Below are 16,998 nucleotides of genomic sequence, written 5' to 3'. Positions count from 1 at the left end.
TGGGAAGACCAAAGCAGAACAGTTACTGAAACTACAAATGAAGGACATGTACAACTGAGATGTGCCAAGGATAATGGTTGGGACACCTGGCAAAGCAAATTCTCATTCTTTTTGAGGAGGACTGAAGTAAAGACGGGTGGGTTACTTTTTCTTATGGTTTGTCCCCAAGGGTGCAGCCATGTACGTGGGGTCACAATAGAATTGTTCATTGGAGGAGGGGGGGGGGGGGGGTTCATGGTGCATTGCAACATGATAGCAGACACCGTCTTGTGCATGCACTAACAATGCAAACAATTTTCTGATTTTGTTAGAGTCACGTTAGTCTAACACTTCTGTGTTGTGATTATGCCATCTTTGCTAAGAAATCTCATGATTTTGTCTAGGTCATAATATAGCTCGTGGAATAGTAGCTCAGTCTTCAGTGGCGTTTGGCGGAGTACCTGAAAGAGCCATTGATGGGAACCATGCGAGCGACTATGAACAGGACTCCTGCACACACACTGAAGCAGAATTGGAACCTTGGTGGAGACTGGACCTTCTGATGTCTTATAACGTCGGTTATGTCACCATCACCAACAGAGGGTTCTGCTGTGCTGAAAGGATCAACGGAGCGGAGATCCGCATTGGAAATTCCCTCAGTGATAATGGAAACACCAATCCCAGGTACAGTATCTGCATTGTCATCACTTCGTTATTTTTCAACGTTTGACAATGACTGCACTTGATATCTACATGATTCCCAAACTGCAAAGGATTTGTTCCCCCTCATTTACCATCATCACCACAACTACTGAAAGGAATGAATTGGGTGTTTATGAAGTTACAGTCTGTGTATTTTTCTCTTTTGTCTTGTTCTTCAGATGTGCTGTGATTTCATCTATCCCAGCTGGCTCCTCCCACACCTTCAGGTGTGATGGAATGGAGGGCCGTTATGTCAACATTGTGATTCCTGGCAGGACAGAATACCTGACACTGTGTGAAGTGGAGGTCTATGTTGCAAGTGGTGAGTTGTATGAACTATCCTAAAAGCGTGCAAACCTACAGTAGGCCTAGTTAGATCAAACATGGACCTGAGTAGCCAAGAGCCAGACAGCAACGAGAATACGTTGGCACTTGTAATCACAAAGATGGAGACGGATTAGTTAGAAAACACTCCTGCAGACCTAAATCCACCTGAAGCCTCAAGTCAAGTCAAGTCAAGTCAAGTTTATTTGTATAGCACATTTCATACACGGATGCAGTTCAAAGTGCTTCACATAAAATGGATGACATAAGAAAGAAAAAAAGAGGATAAAATAGACATTTCATAACAGCTTTGTCTTTATACTGTAGTTTGGACGCCAAGCATACCCTCCACTGCAGGGGTGCCCAAATTCTTTCCCATGAAGGGCCAAAACTCAATCTGGGTGGAGGGCCGAGGGCCAAAAATAAACGTTGTGGAAATACATTAAAATGTATTGTGTTTTATAGAAAATTAACATTCTAAATCTAAAATAAGTCAAGTCAAGTCAAGTCAAGTCAAGTTTATTTATATAGCCCTAATTCACAAGCATGTCTCAGAGGGCTTCACAGAAAATATGTCTAGCTAATTCTAGCTGACACAACAGTAGCAAGAATATACAGAATAAAGATAACATTTTGAACAATTGATAGAGAAATATAGAAAATAGAGCAGAGGAGAGAGCAGGAGAAGGGAGGAGAGCAGGGGGAATGTGAGAGAGTGATGGGGTGGGGAGGGAATGGGAAATGTTGGAGGGTATAGGAGGTGGGGAAGGAGCAAGAAGAGAGAGCAGGAGAGGGGAAAGGGGGGGGGAGCGGGGGGGGGGGGGGTGGGGGAGAAGAGAGCAGGGGGAGGGAGGAGGTGGGGAGAGAATGGGAAATGTGGGAGAGGAGAGAGCGTATGGAAGAGTATGGGAGTATAGAGGAGTATGGGAGACTATATGGAGAGAACAGGGAAAGGAGTAAGATTTCAATATAATAATCTACTTTTTATCTGTTTGGTAATTGTAATAATTTGCAATTGGTTATATATATTTAAAAAAGCATCTGCATTTGTGGGGAGCTTAAACATTTAATCAGTAAACATCCAGTTAAAAACAGTTGTATTTTCCACCTTTGTAATCAAGAGAGAAATTTGACTTAATTCACAACTTGAAAAATCCTCAAGGTACTTTGAAAATCAGCTTTATTGTCCATCTTTTGTAAACAATTTGTCATGACAATTTGCAGGGATGCAATCTCAGGAGTGAACACAGTATCCGCAGCCACATTCAGACACTGTTTCACAAAGTCACCACATGAAAAAGCTTGTCCACCCTTTGCAATCAGTGCAGATATCTGATAACTTGCCCGAGTTGCATTCTGGATAAAAAATCGGCCCGCGGGCCCCAAAATGGTCAGCACTGCTCTACTGGTACCTTGCGTCTTCTGTTGCCCGTACATGCCGCAGCATTGGGTTTGCATAAAATCAGATAGAGGCAATTCAAAGTGCTTCACATAAAATGGTCGACGCAAGAAAATAAGAGAATAAAAGAAGAGGATAAAATAGACATTTAAAAGCATCACATCAGAGTAGTTGCAAAAATAGTTAAAAACTTACAGAGGAAGTCCAAAGATGGCTTCCCCCTCACTCACTTAACATTCACAAATGGCTAGCATACTTTCGTGATATAGTAATGCTTGAACTCTCCACAGCGAGGATTAATAGAGCGAAGTCCTCAACTCTTGAACTCTGGAGAGATGTGGCATCTCAGATCTCTGACTTAATGACCTCAGTGCCTCAGGAACCAGTGCTCCAATAGCGAAGTGTGAGACCGTTACTTTAAACAAGAGACCGCGGGGGGTGGGGGGTGGGGGGTTTGGGGTGGAGAGGGTGCTCTCCTATATTTTATTTCTTTTTTATTTCTTTTTGTTTGGTGGTAAATAAAAACTTGATGTCACTCAGCACATGTTCTGATGGGTATTGGGTGGGTGATATGAGTCGGCAGGTGGGAGGAGGGCTCATGCATCCTGGCTAATGTCTGTCATAATGTCTTGTAACTATGCTGAATTAATGATGTCAATAAAAAATTTATCACAAAAAAAAAACTTACAGAGGAATAAAACAAATTTTCAGCAGTTAAAAGCGACGGTAAACATAAAAGTCTTTAGTCTATTTATAAAAGTAAGTAAAGTTGGGGCAAATCTGAGGTCTTCAGGCAGATTGTTCCAGCTAGCAGAAGCATAGTGGGTGAATGCGGCTTTCCCATGATTTGATTTGATCCTAGGGACAGTTAGTAAGCCGGACCCTGCTGACCTGAGAGGTCTAGACGGTTCATAGCGTGGGAGCAATTCAGCGATGTATTTTGAGCCTAGGCCGTTAAGTGATTTGTAAACTAGTAACAGTATTTTAAAATATATTCTATGACACACTGGCAACCAGTGTAAGGACTTAAGAACTGGAGTAATATGATCAGCTTTCTTAGTCTTTGTTAGAACTCTAGCGGCAGCATTCTGAATGAGCTGGAGTTGTCTAAGTTCTTTTTTGGAGAGACCAGAGAAAAGGCTATTACAGTTACAGTCTAACCTACTGTAGATGAAGGCGTGAATTAGTTTTTCTAGATCCTGTCTGGACATGTAGCCCCTAATTCTTGCTATATTTTTAAGATAATAGAAAGCTGATTTTCTGATTGACTTAATGTGGGAGTTAAATTGAGATCGGAATCAATAATAACGTCAAGATTTTTAACTTGATCCTTTGGCTTCAGGGATAGAGACTCAAGGCGTGCAGCGATTTTAACCCTTTGTTCTTTGGGGCCGAAGACAATCACCTCTGTTTTGTCTTTGTTTAGCTGGAGGAAATTCTGTCGCATCCAGTCATTTATTTGGTCAATGCACTGACAGAATGAGTCTAAGGGAGCATATTCACCTGAGGAAAGACTTATATAGAGTTGGGTGTCGTCTGCGTAGTTTTTGCTATTTTGTTTTTGCGCACCGGTTTTGGTTGAATTTGAGGATGAACTTGAAGAAAAAGATGATATGATGTCTGTGTTTTGGGTGGGCTTTTATATTGAAGGTCCATGTGGGTTGTGAGCTTTGATGTTGAAGGTCTGTGTGTGTTTTCGGCTTTTGTTTTGAACGTCTAAGGGCTTTATTTTGAAGGTCTGTGTGTGTGTTGTGTTGTGTTCTACGCCTCCCCAGATCGGCAGAGGGGGTGGAGCAACGACCAGGATGTCAGCCATGACTCTCTAACACTTCTGTGTTGTGATTCTGCCATCTTTGCTGGCAAATCTCATTATTTTGTCTAGGTAAGAATATTGCTCTAGGTGGAAAAGTAACTCAGTCTTCAGTCTACGATGTTGGAGTAGGCCTACCTGAAAGAGCCATTGATGGGAATCGTGCTAGCCACTGGGAACAGAGGTCTTGCACCCACACTGCAGCAGAATTGAAACCTTGGTGGAGACTGGACCTTCTGACATCTCATAAAGTCAGTAAAGTCACCATCACCAACAGAGAGGACTGCTGTGCTGAACGGATCAATGGAGCGGAGATCCGCATTGGAAATTCCCTCAGTGATAATGGAAACACCAATCCCAGGTATCTGTATTGTCCTACCTATAGTCTGACTCAACTGGGCTCGCTGGGCTAGCTGGCTGAGGGCGTGGTCAGGATGGGGTAAATCCCCCGTTCTCTCCATTCAGCATAGTTAGCATTTAGCTGCTAGCCCAGCCCAGGCAGACAGAATCGGGGATTTAACCCCCGCAGTAAACGCACATCTGAACAGACGTCTATGTACCTGCTCTAGAATTCCCCATCCTGTACTGTAGTGCCGCAGCACCGTCCTTTGGTGAGTTGAGATATACGGTATGGGGGGGGGGGGGGGGGGGTGTTGGGGGTTTACCCCACTCGCACGCCAGCCGTATTACATCAGATCGTCAATACGTAATTTTGTAGGTGGCACATGTTCCCGCCCCCATTTAAGGGGGAAACACAAATGTTTTGTATGTATGAAGTGGAAGTGACATATGAAAGACTGAGTTTTGACCTGTCAAATGTGACTGGGGAGGGCATTCCAGAGGGAGGGGGCGGGTGCAGCAAGGCCCTGTCAGAGGCCCCCCTGTCACAGCTTTAGCAAAGAGATACCTGTGATGCTTGTCAAAGTGGATATACATTGTATGATCATATTCAGCCAGACAGTGACATGGATGTATATCACAACTGTACTTGATATCTTAACATGATCCCCAAACTGCAATGCACTTGTTCCACCAATTTACCATCATCAGTACCTCACCACAACTACTGAAGGGAATGAATTGGGTGTTTATGAAGTTACAGTCTGTGTACTTTTTAAACTCTTTTGTCTTGTTCTTCAGATGTGCTGTGATTCCATCTATGCCAGCTGGCTCCTCCCACACCTTCAGGTGTGATGGAATGGAGGGCCGTTATGTCAACATTGTGATTCCTGGCAGGACAGAATACCTGACACTGTGTGAAGTGGAGGTCTATGTTGCAAGTGGTGAGTTGTATGAACTATCCTCACACACACACACACACATACACACACATACACACGCACGCACACACATGCGCGCGCACACACACACACACACATGCACACACGTAACTAAGTAACTACTTTTACTCTGGATAAATTAGCTAATTAGCTACTTTTTACTTTTAAATATATATTTTTTTAGAGCAGTGATTTTACTTATACTTCAATAAAATGCTTCTTGTCCAATCAAATTGCTCAGCCGGAACTAACTGTTGTATAATACACTTATGTCACTTTTTGATTGCTAAAATAACAAGGCATTTCCTCTGTCTTATAGATAATACCCGGATTAGACTGGCTGATGGAAATGGACGCTGCTCTGGAAGAGTGGAGATCCAACACAATGGCAGATGGGGAAGCGTGTGTGATGATGGTTGGGACATGAACGATGCTGAGGTGGTGTGCAGGCAGATGGGGTGTGAGAGTGCCGTTAGTGCCCCTGGTGGTGCCTACTTTGGTCAAGGGAGTGGGCAGATATGGCTGAATGATGTTGTTTGCTCTGGCAGTGAGAGTTCTCTATCCCAGTGCTCACACAGAGGATTTGGAACCCATAACTGTGGGCATGGTGAAGATGCCGGTGTTGTGTGCTCACGTAAGTTAATCTTACTGTTGTGTTTTTGCAATATGGTAAAAAGTTATATACTGAATGTATCTATTCATAAATGTTTGTGAATGTTACAAGAATATATATATATGGCGTATATGTATATATATATATACATACAGTATGTATATGAAGAGTTCATTTGCAAAAACAGGTATCTCCGTTTGGATTTATTATCATTTTATTTTATATATTGATGTATTGATACTGTAATTAATTTATTTTTGGGAAATGTTTATTATCAATCATAACTAAAACATATTCATCTGATCATTTCCACATAAATCACCTCAATAATGTTTTCTATGTGCACTCCAGGGAGTATCAAACCGATGTTGTTTGTTCATTTTAAGAATGGCGTTTACCTGTTTTTGCAAATGAACTCTTCATATATATATATATATATACTTATTTTTAAAGCTAGAATGAAGGCCTGTGTATGAAGCTAGGAAACCCAATGCTTCCATTGGTACCAGCTATCACGTTACCTTGTCAGGAAGGGGGATAAATAATGCTCCAAATTTGTGCGCGCCTCTTCTCACGTTGATCAAAGTTTGATAAGAAAAACTAGTTCTAAAAGCTGTATCCACTTTTGTCACAGCTGTAGATACGATTGGAAGAAGATCAGCTGGAGCTCCCTGCTACTTTCCTTTCACCTACAAGGGCAGGACATACACCTCCTGCACAGCTGTTGACAGCAGCAATGGTCAAAAATGGTGTTCAACCTACGGTGATTACGACAGGAACAAGAGATGGGGGGTTTGCCGAGGTGAGTATCCGACACTATGTAAAGGATAATGTACAGAGAGATATAGCACTCGACCTGACACAAAATGAATGAAAGTGTTGTTCTGGTTAATTAATTTAGCATGGACTTGCTCTCTGTATATAAACCTGCTTATACCAAAGCTACTTGCCCAATAAATTAATATACAATATGTCAATTATGTTTAATATAATGTAAAAGAGGGAAAAAATACTAGACAATTTAATAATCACATCTGATATGTTAAATAGTAGTACCAGCTGTGCTTCATAGACGGTTTTAACTTGACAACAAAGATTCTAAATTGAACTCCAGCTCACTTCAAGGTTCAAGGTCCAGGTTCACTTTATTTGTCTCCCATGGCCATGGGAGAAATTAGTCTTGGAATAAAAGACTAAAATGTTGCAGTACAGACAGACAGACAGACTGACTGACTGACTGACTGACTGACTGACTGACTGACTGACTATCTATCTATAAAAGGGAGCATGGGCTCTGTTTCAATTTTGTCCCGGAAGTGATGTCACTCAACCGGAAGTGATGTCATCAGTGATGTCACTTGAGCAATTGTGCATTGTGACATCGGCTTCGGTAGGGGGACATCGGAGACGGGTAGCTAAGCCACTTGTGCATTCCCTACTGTTTGGTTGTTGAATGAATTACACAAGGTGACACCATATCGATCTGCTTAGTAGGTGAATTTACTTCTATGAAATGTGTTGTATAAATAAAGTTGGCTTTCCTTGAATGCAATTCATGCAACACTTCGCTGCCAGAAAATCGGCCAGAGCACTCCGCGGTGGAGCCCGTTTTGGCGAGTCCGCCCACCATGCGAGTGCACCTATCTTCCCTGCTCAGCGGACTAGGAGAAGGAGGGAAGTCTTGGTTGTTGAATGAATTCGTTCATCATACAGTAGCCAGGCTACACTAACCTATGAAAATATTCATTTGGGCTAGGAGGAGCAGGAAATCCCTCCGCTCGCCTTTCAATCCGGGAGCGGGGGATTTCACCTGAAAGTACACAGCAGCACGGGAATGTGGCCGTGCTGCTTGGCTCTGTGTGAAAGCAATTTCTGTGGCGAGGCTGCCCGGCTTTACGGGCTTCCCGAACTACAATTTTGCGTGATCTGTGTGTGAAAGAGCCTATAGAGTGGATCGCAGAGGAACAGAGAATAGCAGAACATTATGGGGCTACAGGCAGCTAAATGAAGCCTGTGACACAGGTGAAAGTAATCACCTAATCTACTAGTTGAGTGGCAGCAGTCTGGCTCCGGCTTAACTAGGCTTATGGTTTGACTTGTTTTTATGTGAGAAGAATGTGTTCTAATAGCATTGCCTCTCTGTTCCCAGATGTCCAACCCATAGAGAGATCCAAAGGAAAGCCCTGCCACTTCCCCTTCACCTACGGTTGGTCGGTTGGAAACTGGGTTAACAGGTGGGACAACAACAACAACTGCATACTGGATAGAAATACAGTTGGTGGTGCTGATTGGTGTGCAACCACCCCTGACTACAACAGGGATAAGCAATGGGAATGGTGCAAATGTTAAATCTGGGTTCAGTTTTTAAAACAATTCTCATCAATTTGTTTAGACATGTCTGGAATGCACCCTTAATTGTAGGCTTTCTAAATACATGATTCTTGTATTTTGACCATTTTACTTTACTTTTTTTTCCCAGTAATGCGGGGGAGGGGTCATAATAATTGAATGTGTCGTGTTAGTTTAGTTTGTGACCCACCATCCACAGTTCACTACTCCGCCCCCCTTTTTGTTTGATAGATTTTTTATATTGTGTGTAGAAGTTTACAATTGTTAAAGGTAATGCAGCACATCATAGGCCCAGTTAAGGATCTGCAGTAATTCAGACGTAGATATTTCAATTACTAAAACACTGTGATAAGGTCAGTTCACCATGAGATGGCAGCATTTCGAGACAATTTGACAATTTCAGAATAAACACTTTTGTTTTTCCTGTTTAGCACTTGGCTTGCATGTTTCTTTTAATTATTTAATTTTTTGTAGTCAAGGAGGCAAAACTATCACTTCTTGAATTGTTATTACATTTCACATTCAATGTTTATTAGTCTGAAATCACATGTTATTTCTCCAGTCACTATAACAAAATATTATTGGTATGGTGACTGAGTCCTCATAGTATAAGATACGATGCAACACTGGCATTGGCAACATCATTATTATCACAGCTTAGGGGCCATATCCACAAAAGGATATTTTTTCCATGGCAGAGCGCTTTGGATATATATATATATATATATATATATATATATATATATATATATATATATACATATATATATGTAAATATAATACATATATATATATATATAAATACATACCGTATATATATATATATATATAAATACATATATATATGTGTAGATATATACATGTATATACAAATCCTGGGTTGCGCTAGCTGGTGTCATACACTCTTGGCAGCAGGCACTATTCTGTGTATGTGTGTGTAGGACTTCATGAGTGTGACACTGCCATGGTGTGAAACTCCTAAAGGCAAAACACACTCCTCTGTCAACGCACCACTGGTGGCGTTCCAGCACATGACCGTGGGGATGACTTGGTTCTTGTCATCGCGGCCCCCGGTGATGAAGAGTTTGTTGTTGCAGGCAGCGAGGGCGCAGCTCGCCCTCTCGCCCAGTCGGGTCACGAGGGACCAGGAGTCCGACAGAGGGGAGTAGCAGAACATGGCATGCATGGCACCACCTGAGAGCAGACATCAAACAGTGCATGTGAAGTTTCCTTTCAATATAGATTCCTGAAATCCCTCAGTCAAGATTTCAACAGATGCCTCTACTTCTTTAATAAGCAACTGTCTTAAAATGACTCACATCTTCAACAGTAACCCAACATGTCCACCAGGGTGGGAATTACACGGACTCCGTTGCCCCTCCCTCTGGCCGTGACGTCCCTATAGAGACAGTCGGCACGTGTGGGAACGGCCACAAAATGTTATACGGCTGGCGTGCGACTGGGGTAAAACCGCCGATATATCTCAATGGGCTGACTCACCAAAGGACGGTGCTGCGGCTCTAAACTACAGGTTTGGGGGTTCTAGAGCAGAACACAAGACGTCTGCTCAGATGTGCGTTTACTGCGGTGGTTAAATCCCCGATCGTGGCTGCCTGGGCTGGGCTAGCAGCTAAATTCTAACTTTGCTGAATGGATAGAACGGGGGATTTACCCCACCCTGACCACGCCCCCAGCCAGGCTGAGCCAGCTAACCCTGAGTCTATGACGCGACATCGCCTCAACCTATAAGGCCACCTTGGCAGTGCCCTGCTACCAGCCTGCTGCTGTCAGTTGCTTTAAACGCGTCCGTGGTTAATGTAGCCTGCCCTATGCAAAGGATTCAATGTGTCATTGAATCATTTTAACACACATTTATGAAAAATCGCTCTTCACGATGTCAATAGAGCAATGGCCTTTCTGCCCTGGCTCATGGCCTTGTGCCCTAAAGAATTTCAGCGACGCTGAAGGCCAAAAGGATCCTAAAATGAAGAAATTCCCACCCTGATGTCCACTGCTTTAGTGCCAGCAATTATTCTGTGAGAGTAGGCGCCAATTTTCTCACATACACATACCAAACCATAAAATAAAACGTTCTCTAGCTGAACTCATATTCTATCGTCTTTGAATCATCCCTCACATCGACTTTAAGGCCACTCACCAACCACATAGATGCGCTCCTTGAATGTGACTGCGTTAGTGCATTTGGCTTCGATGGGAATGGGCGCCCGCAGCTCCCAGCAGTCTGTCCCGGGCTCCCAGCACTGAACCCTATCAGTGGCCAGCCTCCCGTTGGGCCCGCCCCCAATCACATAGATCCACCTGTCAAAGCTTGCTGCTGCAAAAGAGCTCACACCTAGCAGAAGAGGTGCCACCTGCAAAAAAAATATATAGCATGTACACAGGCATGTAAGTAAGGCTATGTGAGTTATACTGTTATTGATTACAAAGCAATACACTTTGTGGAGCAGAACAGTTATTAATATGTTACTTATAGTATTAAATAAATAATATCATGGCTCTCAGGCCATGTGCTTAAAGAAATTCCCGGTGAGGACTGCATCTTCATGCATCAGACAAAACCACCAATATTCTACATTTCAAACTCGGGTATGTGTACCTGTTTCCAGCGATTGTGAAAGGGCTCATAGGCCTCGACACTAGAGAGTCTCTGAACCCCATCAAATCCGCCGAGTGCATAGACCTTCCCTCCATGAACTGCCATCTTGTGTCTCCAGCGGCCAGTTGCCAGGTGCTCAATCTGGATCCATCTGTCCAGAGCGCCGTTATACTTCCAAACCTCCTGCTTTGTCTCTTTGCCTCCTACAACAACGAGAGCATTAGAGAGAAGTGTAACCAACCGCAGACCAGCAGCTGACATCCCATCAGATCTAAAAATGCTGAAGCTTAACACCCACAGAGGTAGGGTGATGGTTTCTGTTGCAGGCGCTCTTGCACTTTAGGGAAGTAGGTCATGACCCTGCCAGTAAATGAGCATGCCGGTGTGTCTGAGCGATACACAGAGCCATAAGGTCATCATTGTGGTGACAGAGCTGTGAACTCTATGGCACAGTGTAGCTGTTTCTTCTACAGCAGTTAAGGAAACCGGTGCCAAGGTAGTTCCTGAGTTGGGAAACACCTTAAACCACAACCACTGTTGCAGCAGATGCTGTCACCCCGACTTCCTGTTGTTTGGGTTGAGTTGCACATTACGGCCTAACTGACAAACAGCTCTGTCTGAGTGAGAGGAACTAGACACACATTCTATGATAGTCCATGTACCTGATGAGAAGATGCATGGGAATATATACTTCATGCGAAAATACATGAAAACCATAATTTGGCCGATCCTTAACCAGTAGATGTTTGATTGACAATTAGTATTTTATCTGTGCTTGTGTAACGGCGTGTAACCGCCGACCTTCGGCTTGGGAGTCAAAGACACTAACCACTCCACCAAGAGAGCTAGCTCCCTTGGTGGAGCTGATTAACATGCCTTTATACTGGGGAGTGAGTTTAACCAATCCACTCGCTACCATACTGGACTCATGAGGAATCCGCGCTGATTCACCTCAGTTACACTTGGAGGAGTCAGTCAGCCATATTTAATAAGTCATTGTGTCAATGTGAAGACGCATTTAGTGTAATCTCTCACCAGATATATACACTTCATTGCGGAAGGTGATGCAAGCGAACTCCACCCATTTCTTGCTTTGGGACTCCTCCTCCATGTCTGTCATGGGCAACTTGGCGACATCCAGCCGACTGCGTCTGAGGGGGTCCAGACAGGTGACGGTGGAAATGAAGCGTTCGTCTTTAGTGCAGCCCCCAATGATCATGAACACCTCCGATAGAAAGTGACGCAGGCGGGGTTTGGTTCGCTCAGAGACCACCTGCAAGCACACGACACATGGTGTAAAGCATGGTACCACATCAGCTATCCATCATTTGACAACAATTCTTACAAAACTACCTATCAATGATCTCATGCATCAAAACAAATCATCGACATTTTAAAGGCTAGTGGATAACAAAATAACAACAATACACTTTTGCGCTTAATCACCATTTGCAGACTGGAGCCTATTACAGTATATTGAAGGCAGAGATGCTCACAAGTCTCAAGTATTTGGTCACAAGTCCTAGTCAAGTCTCAAGTTTCTTATGGATGAGCGTTCTATCATCTGCTGCATGCCATCCGGTCTGCTTAGAATAGAACACTGCATAGCTAACTAATCAATTCAAAGCATGTACTGTATGATTCTCACTCCTTTATCTATAAGCATACAGTATCAGCATTAGATGAAATTATTAGTACTAGACATTCCCTCAATGTTAATGCACACAAAAAAGGATTGTTCTTGAGTCTCAAGTCTTTTGAAGGCAAGTCTCAAATCAAGTCTCAAGTCACTGTGTGTCTGACTTAAGTGCGACTCAAGTCACAAGTCCAAGTCTCCATCTCTGATTGAAGGTAATGATGTTTTCCAAAATAGTCAAAGACCATTTTGAAAAAGAAGTCTTCATACAGTATATCAGATAAGAGAAACAGGTCTTGGCTTTCCCTGTACACTTACCTCCCTGCCGGACAGGTGATAGTCGCGGGTCTCCTGCATCACAGGGAATGCCTCGCTGCAGCAGCGAATCAGCTCGTCCGACTCCACTTTTCCCACAAAGAAGGTGGGCTCCAAGAGCGGCAAGCGTACATGTGAAAGCAGCCTGGCCAGTAGAGGGCAGCGTTCCTCCTGTCGGGCTCTCACCCAGCGCATCAGTGCCTCGAAAACACACTCCTCGCGTGTCGTATTCAGGTCGTCCCTCTGCAGGACGCTCTCCAGAGCATCCGCTGGCAACTCCAGGAACTCCTCCTGCTGGAGCACCTGGGAGAACTCAGAGACGATGTAGTCCTGAGCCCTGGTCCTCAGAGCCGGCAGGGCGTGGGTGTCCGCTAGACGCAGGACCCCGACACAACTCTCTGGGTGGAGAGACTTGCTCAGAAAGCCAGAACACGCCTCCACGACCCGCAGGAACTACAGGGGGAGGACATGGCAATTCTTTCAGCCCAAAACTGAGGGAGTACACTGATACACACATATTCATAGACACTAACTGAAACACACACACACACACACACACAGTACACACACACACACGCACACACACACACACACAGTACACACACACACAGTACACACACACACAGTACACACACACACACACACACACACACACACACACACTTCTGTCTACTGTAAAGAGTAGCTCTCTAGTCTCTAGACTGCAGTTTTTTGCAAAACAGCTTCAGCATTTAAAGTTCCCACTTTGGCAGTTAGGCCGACTCGTTGCCATAACAACAACAAAATCCTTAATTAAAGTTTAGACATGGTGGTGAACGTTCCTACTTCAAAATAAGACGTTTAAGTAACATATTAATTAGACTTTTCCCACCTGAGACGAGTCTAAATGCTTTCTTAAACTAGCTTTATGCAACTTTTTTCACGGCTCGTGGTGTGGGGCGCGGGAACGACTCCACTTGAGAGATTTTTGTGTGTGTGACGAGCTGGGAATGTTCACAATGTATTTTAAAACTACTGAGTGTCATGTTTGACCATCAGCCACATAGTCTGTATCCTATTTGTATAGAGAACATGTGTATGGTGGCCCAAGATAATTGAACAATGTGAAAACCTGGCCTGAAAATGCCTGTAGGGGACAGTATAAGTGGTCTATGTGTCACTCATAACAGTCCCAATTAGTGTCTGGCAACAAATAATTACCAGCTTGTCACACACACACACACACACACACACACACACACACTCACACACACACACACACACACACACACACACACACACACACACACACACACACACACACACACACACACACACCTGGCCCAGCTGTGTTGGTAATTTGAGCCTGTATGGAAAGCTGATCCTGAGTGTCAACAACTGGCCAACTCTCACTTCCCCGTCTGACTCATCTTTCACCCACTTGACAATGTTTGTGACGCTGTGTAGAGGAGAAACTCAACCGCCAAGACGAGAGCAAAGGTAATATTCTTACCAGTCCGTAAGTGCTTCTTAAACCTGCCAGATATGGCTTTTTGACAGTCATGAAATGAATGATCTTGGATGCTTTTTAATTCCAGTCCTGTAGTATAGCGGCCTGCACTCGTCTTTAATACATTGTTCCAACTAACTTCTGATCAAACTTCAGTAGTGTTCCCTACTTCCCTGCCAATGCAGGGAATCTATAATGTATAAACAAAGATTTTTTTGTAACCAATAAGCAATTAGAATAAACAACATATTGGTTGACAACAATAGGGTGTTAATACCAGAAAGTGGTTGATAATATGGCAATTATGAGACATATTAACATGTAATTATTTCAAACCTTTTATTATTATTGTGATTACTATTTTAAGAGTGGCTCTATTCTTAATGCTCATTCATAATTTGTGTTTGTATGTTATTGATGGGTTCAAGTATAACAAGGAACTCTCTGAGTGGAAGACAGCATGATGATTAAAGAGAGCAAACTATATCAAGCAGTTTCATTGAATCTCCTTGACATTACAATGGTCACAGCAAGCAAGCCACAGTGTTTTAATCAGTATTTCACCTGGAACTGACTGGCGGCCTCCAGTATTCTCTGGACGTTGCTGTGTGTGATGATGGCTTGGCTGGTGTAGGTGTAGTCCAGGAGGGAGCGCATGGTCCCACTGTCCAGCCCCTTTATCTCCACACGCTCCTCATGGCTCTCCTTCAGACCGCCACAGAACATTGCCCTAAAGAGAAAAACATTCAGTCGAAAACCAAGCAATCGCATCCCAAAGCAGATCTATATGTTGGATTATGTGTACCTGAAGTAGTTACTGGCAGCAGCGAGTACAGCTCTGTGGCAGGAGAAGTCCTGTCCTTGAACACACAGTGTCACGTCGGTCAGCTCTCCGCTCACACGCAGCGTCTCCATCCCTTTCTGTAGCTCCACAGGGAGACCTCCGTCTTCCCAGCACAAGTCACTGGAACCTCTCACATTGCCCGCCTCGTCCCCCTCTGGGCTGGAGACGTCAGCAGGCATGAGGGACGAGGGACAGTCTGTCGTCTTCTCCGGCGAGTCACTCATCTTCACGCCGACAACACATCAGCAACAGCGTTGTGTGAAAGTCACTCTCTCTCCCGGGTTCAGTTCAACAAGTTCACGTCCAGCTATGTCAGGTGCAATTTCAGTATAGGAGAAAGACCTCAAATACAGCCATGAGGTCTGCGCCCCGTTACAGTTCTGTGGGTTGGAGGTGTCGATGTGTCTTTCCTGTTTTCTACTCACTTCCTATTCCTGTTCTTATTGGTTTGTGATTGGTGGAGACCCACTTTGTGGAACATATCTACTATAGCAAGGCTTGTTTTCTTCATACTGTACTTCCTCTTCTGGAGTCATGTGATGCTGTGGTCTGAGCTGAGCTGAGTGAATATCTCCTCATTTAGCCTCCTCAGTTCTGAACAGGCCAGACTGTCCTGCACATGCAGGAACGTGCACACATCAGCCGGTGCCCACCCACCTGCCAGGTAAAAGTGTCCTTTAGCCTAACAAACATGCCACACCCATGCAGAATCAACTGAATTGTAGGGACCATAGTTTGAAGTCCAGCTTCCATGTGCATATTGTCTGGGGAAAGATGTTAGTACAGAGACATGCAGAAAATAGGCTTCCTCATTTGTTTTGACATCGTCATGAATATATCGCGGGGAGAGAGACACATGCCATCCCCAGTAAGTCAAAGTAACCATATAGGCTAAGTGGTCATTTTTGCTGCTGAACTTATTTTGTTAATTAACTTAAGTAATGCCATAGATCAGGGGTCCCCACTTACTTTTCACCAAGGGCCACATTTTGCTGAGGGCTGGGGGCCGAAGGGGGCATTTGAAGCCAGATTTAGAGGAATAACTAATTTTAAATTAATAGTTGTGATGTCATTATTCAGTCTTAACCACCAATATTTTATCCTTTTCTCACTCACTCCTATGTCACCACCTGCTCTCCCTACAGGGCTTGAAATTGACTTTCTTGATCACCTGCCAATATGGCTGCTAGATTTTAAAGTTACCAGCCAATTAGAATTTCCCCTAGCCAAAATGTTTTTCTCGAAATAAACCAGAATATGAGCGGGTTAATTTAAGCATAAGTATCAGTAAGTGCCCCGGGATGCTCAAAGCCTGTATTGAGGGTCACTGTGTTCAGAAAGAAAAATGCAATTCCAGTGCGGGCCACACAGCGGGCGCACGCGGGCCGCATGCTATTTGGGGAACCCTGCCATAGATCATGTCACAGGACAGGTCACAAACAATGGAGGCGTGCCTTGCCTCGCATCTTCCATAGTTCCAGCGATTTAAATGTGACTTTAAGTCAAACTTGCTAGAGACATTTATATTTATTTACCTGCTGCTGCTACGACTTCTTGTTTGTTTCTCACTCCTACTGCATCAATTTGTGTCGCTTTGTCACGGAGTTTAACTCGCATGGCACCTTGTGTCCATTGGACCCC

The 16,998-nt window shown here is 43.9% G+C and overlaps 2 protein-coding genes across 2 annotated transcripts; one reads left to right on the top strand and one right to left on the bottom strand.

The window, feature by feature from the left end:
* The first annotated feature begins 51 nt into the window (after positions 1 to 51).
* LOC310778359 (uncharacterized protein) lies at positions 52 to 8,873 on the top strand. The gene is made up of 8 exons (XM_083638757.1): positions 52 to 136; positions 384 to 663; positions 861 to 1,003; positions 4,287 to 4,575; positions 5,355 to 5,497; positions 5,814 to 6,128; positions 6,742 to 6,909; positions 8,257 to 8,873. The coding sequence occupies exons 2-8, from the start codon at positions 542 to 544 to the stop codon at positions 8,454 to 8,456; spliced, it is 1,380 nt and encodes a 459-aa protein (XP_083494883.1). The 5' UTR covers positions 52 to 136; positions 384 to 541; the 3' UTR covers positions 8,457 to 8,873.
* A 462-nt stretch (positions 8,874 to 9,335) lies between these two features.
* klhl6 (kelch-like family member 6) lies at positions 9,336 to 15,721 on the bottom strand. Its single transcript, XM_083638701.1, has 7 exons — positions 15,319 to 15,721; positions 15,078 to 15,243; positions 13,028 to 13,477; positions 12,109 to 12,346; positions 11,074 to 11,276; positions 10,615 to 10,828; positions 9,336 to 9,650 (listed from the first exon to the last, which is right to left on the bottom strand). The coding sequence occupies exons 1-7, from the start codon at positions 15,579 to 15,581 to the stop codon at positions 9,352 to 9,354; spliced, it is 1,833 nt and encodes a 610-aa protein (XP_083494827.1). The 5' UTR covers positions 15,582 to 15,721; the 3' UTR covers positions 9,336 to 9,351.
* Positions 15,722 to 16,998: the final 1,277 nt, after the last annotated feature.

This window comes from Poromitra crassiceps (assembly GCF_964638095.1).
Source record: "Poromitra crassiceps genome assembly, chromosome: 6".
Taxonomy (NCBI): Eukaryota; Metazoa; Chordata; class Actinopteri; order Beryciformes; family Melamphaidae; genus Poromitra; species Poromitra crassiceps.
The sequence above is the reverse complement of the archived record's forward strand: the minus strand, read 5'-3'. Positions and strand labels throughout refer to the sequence as shown.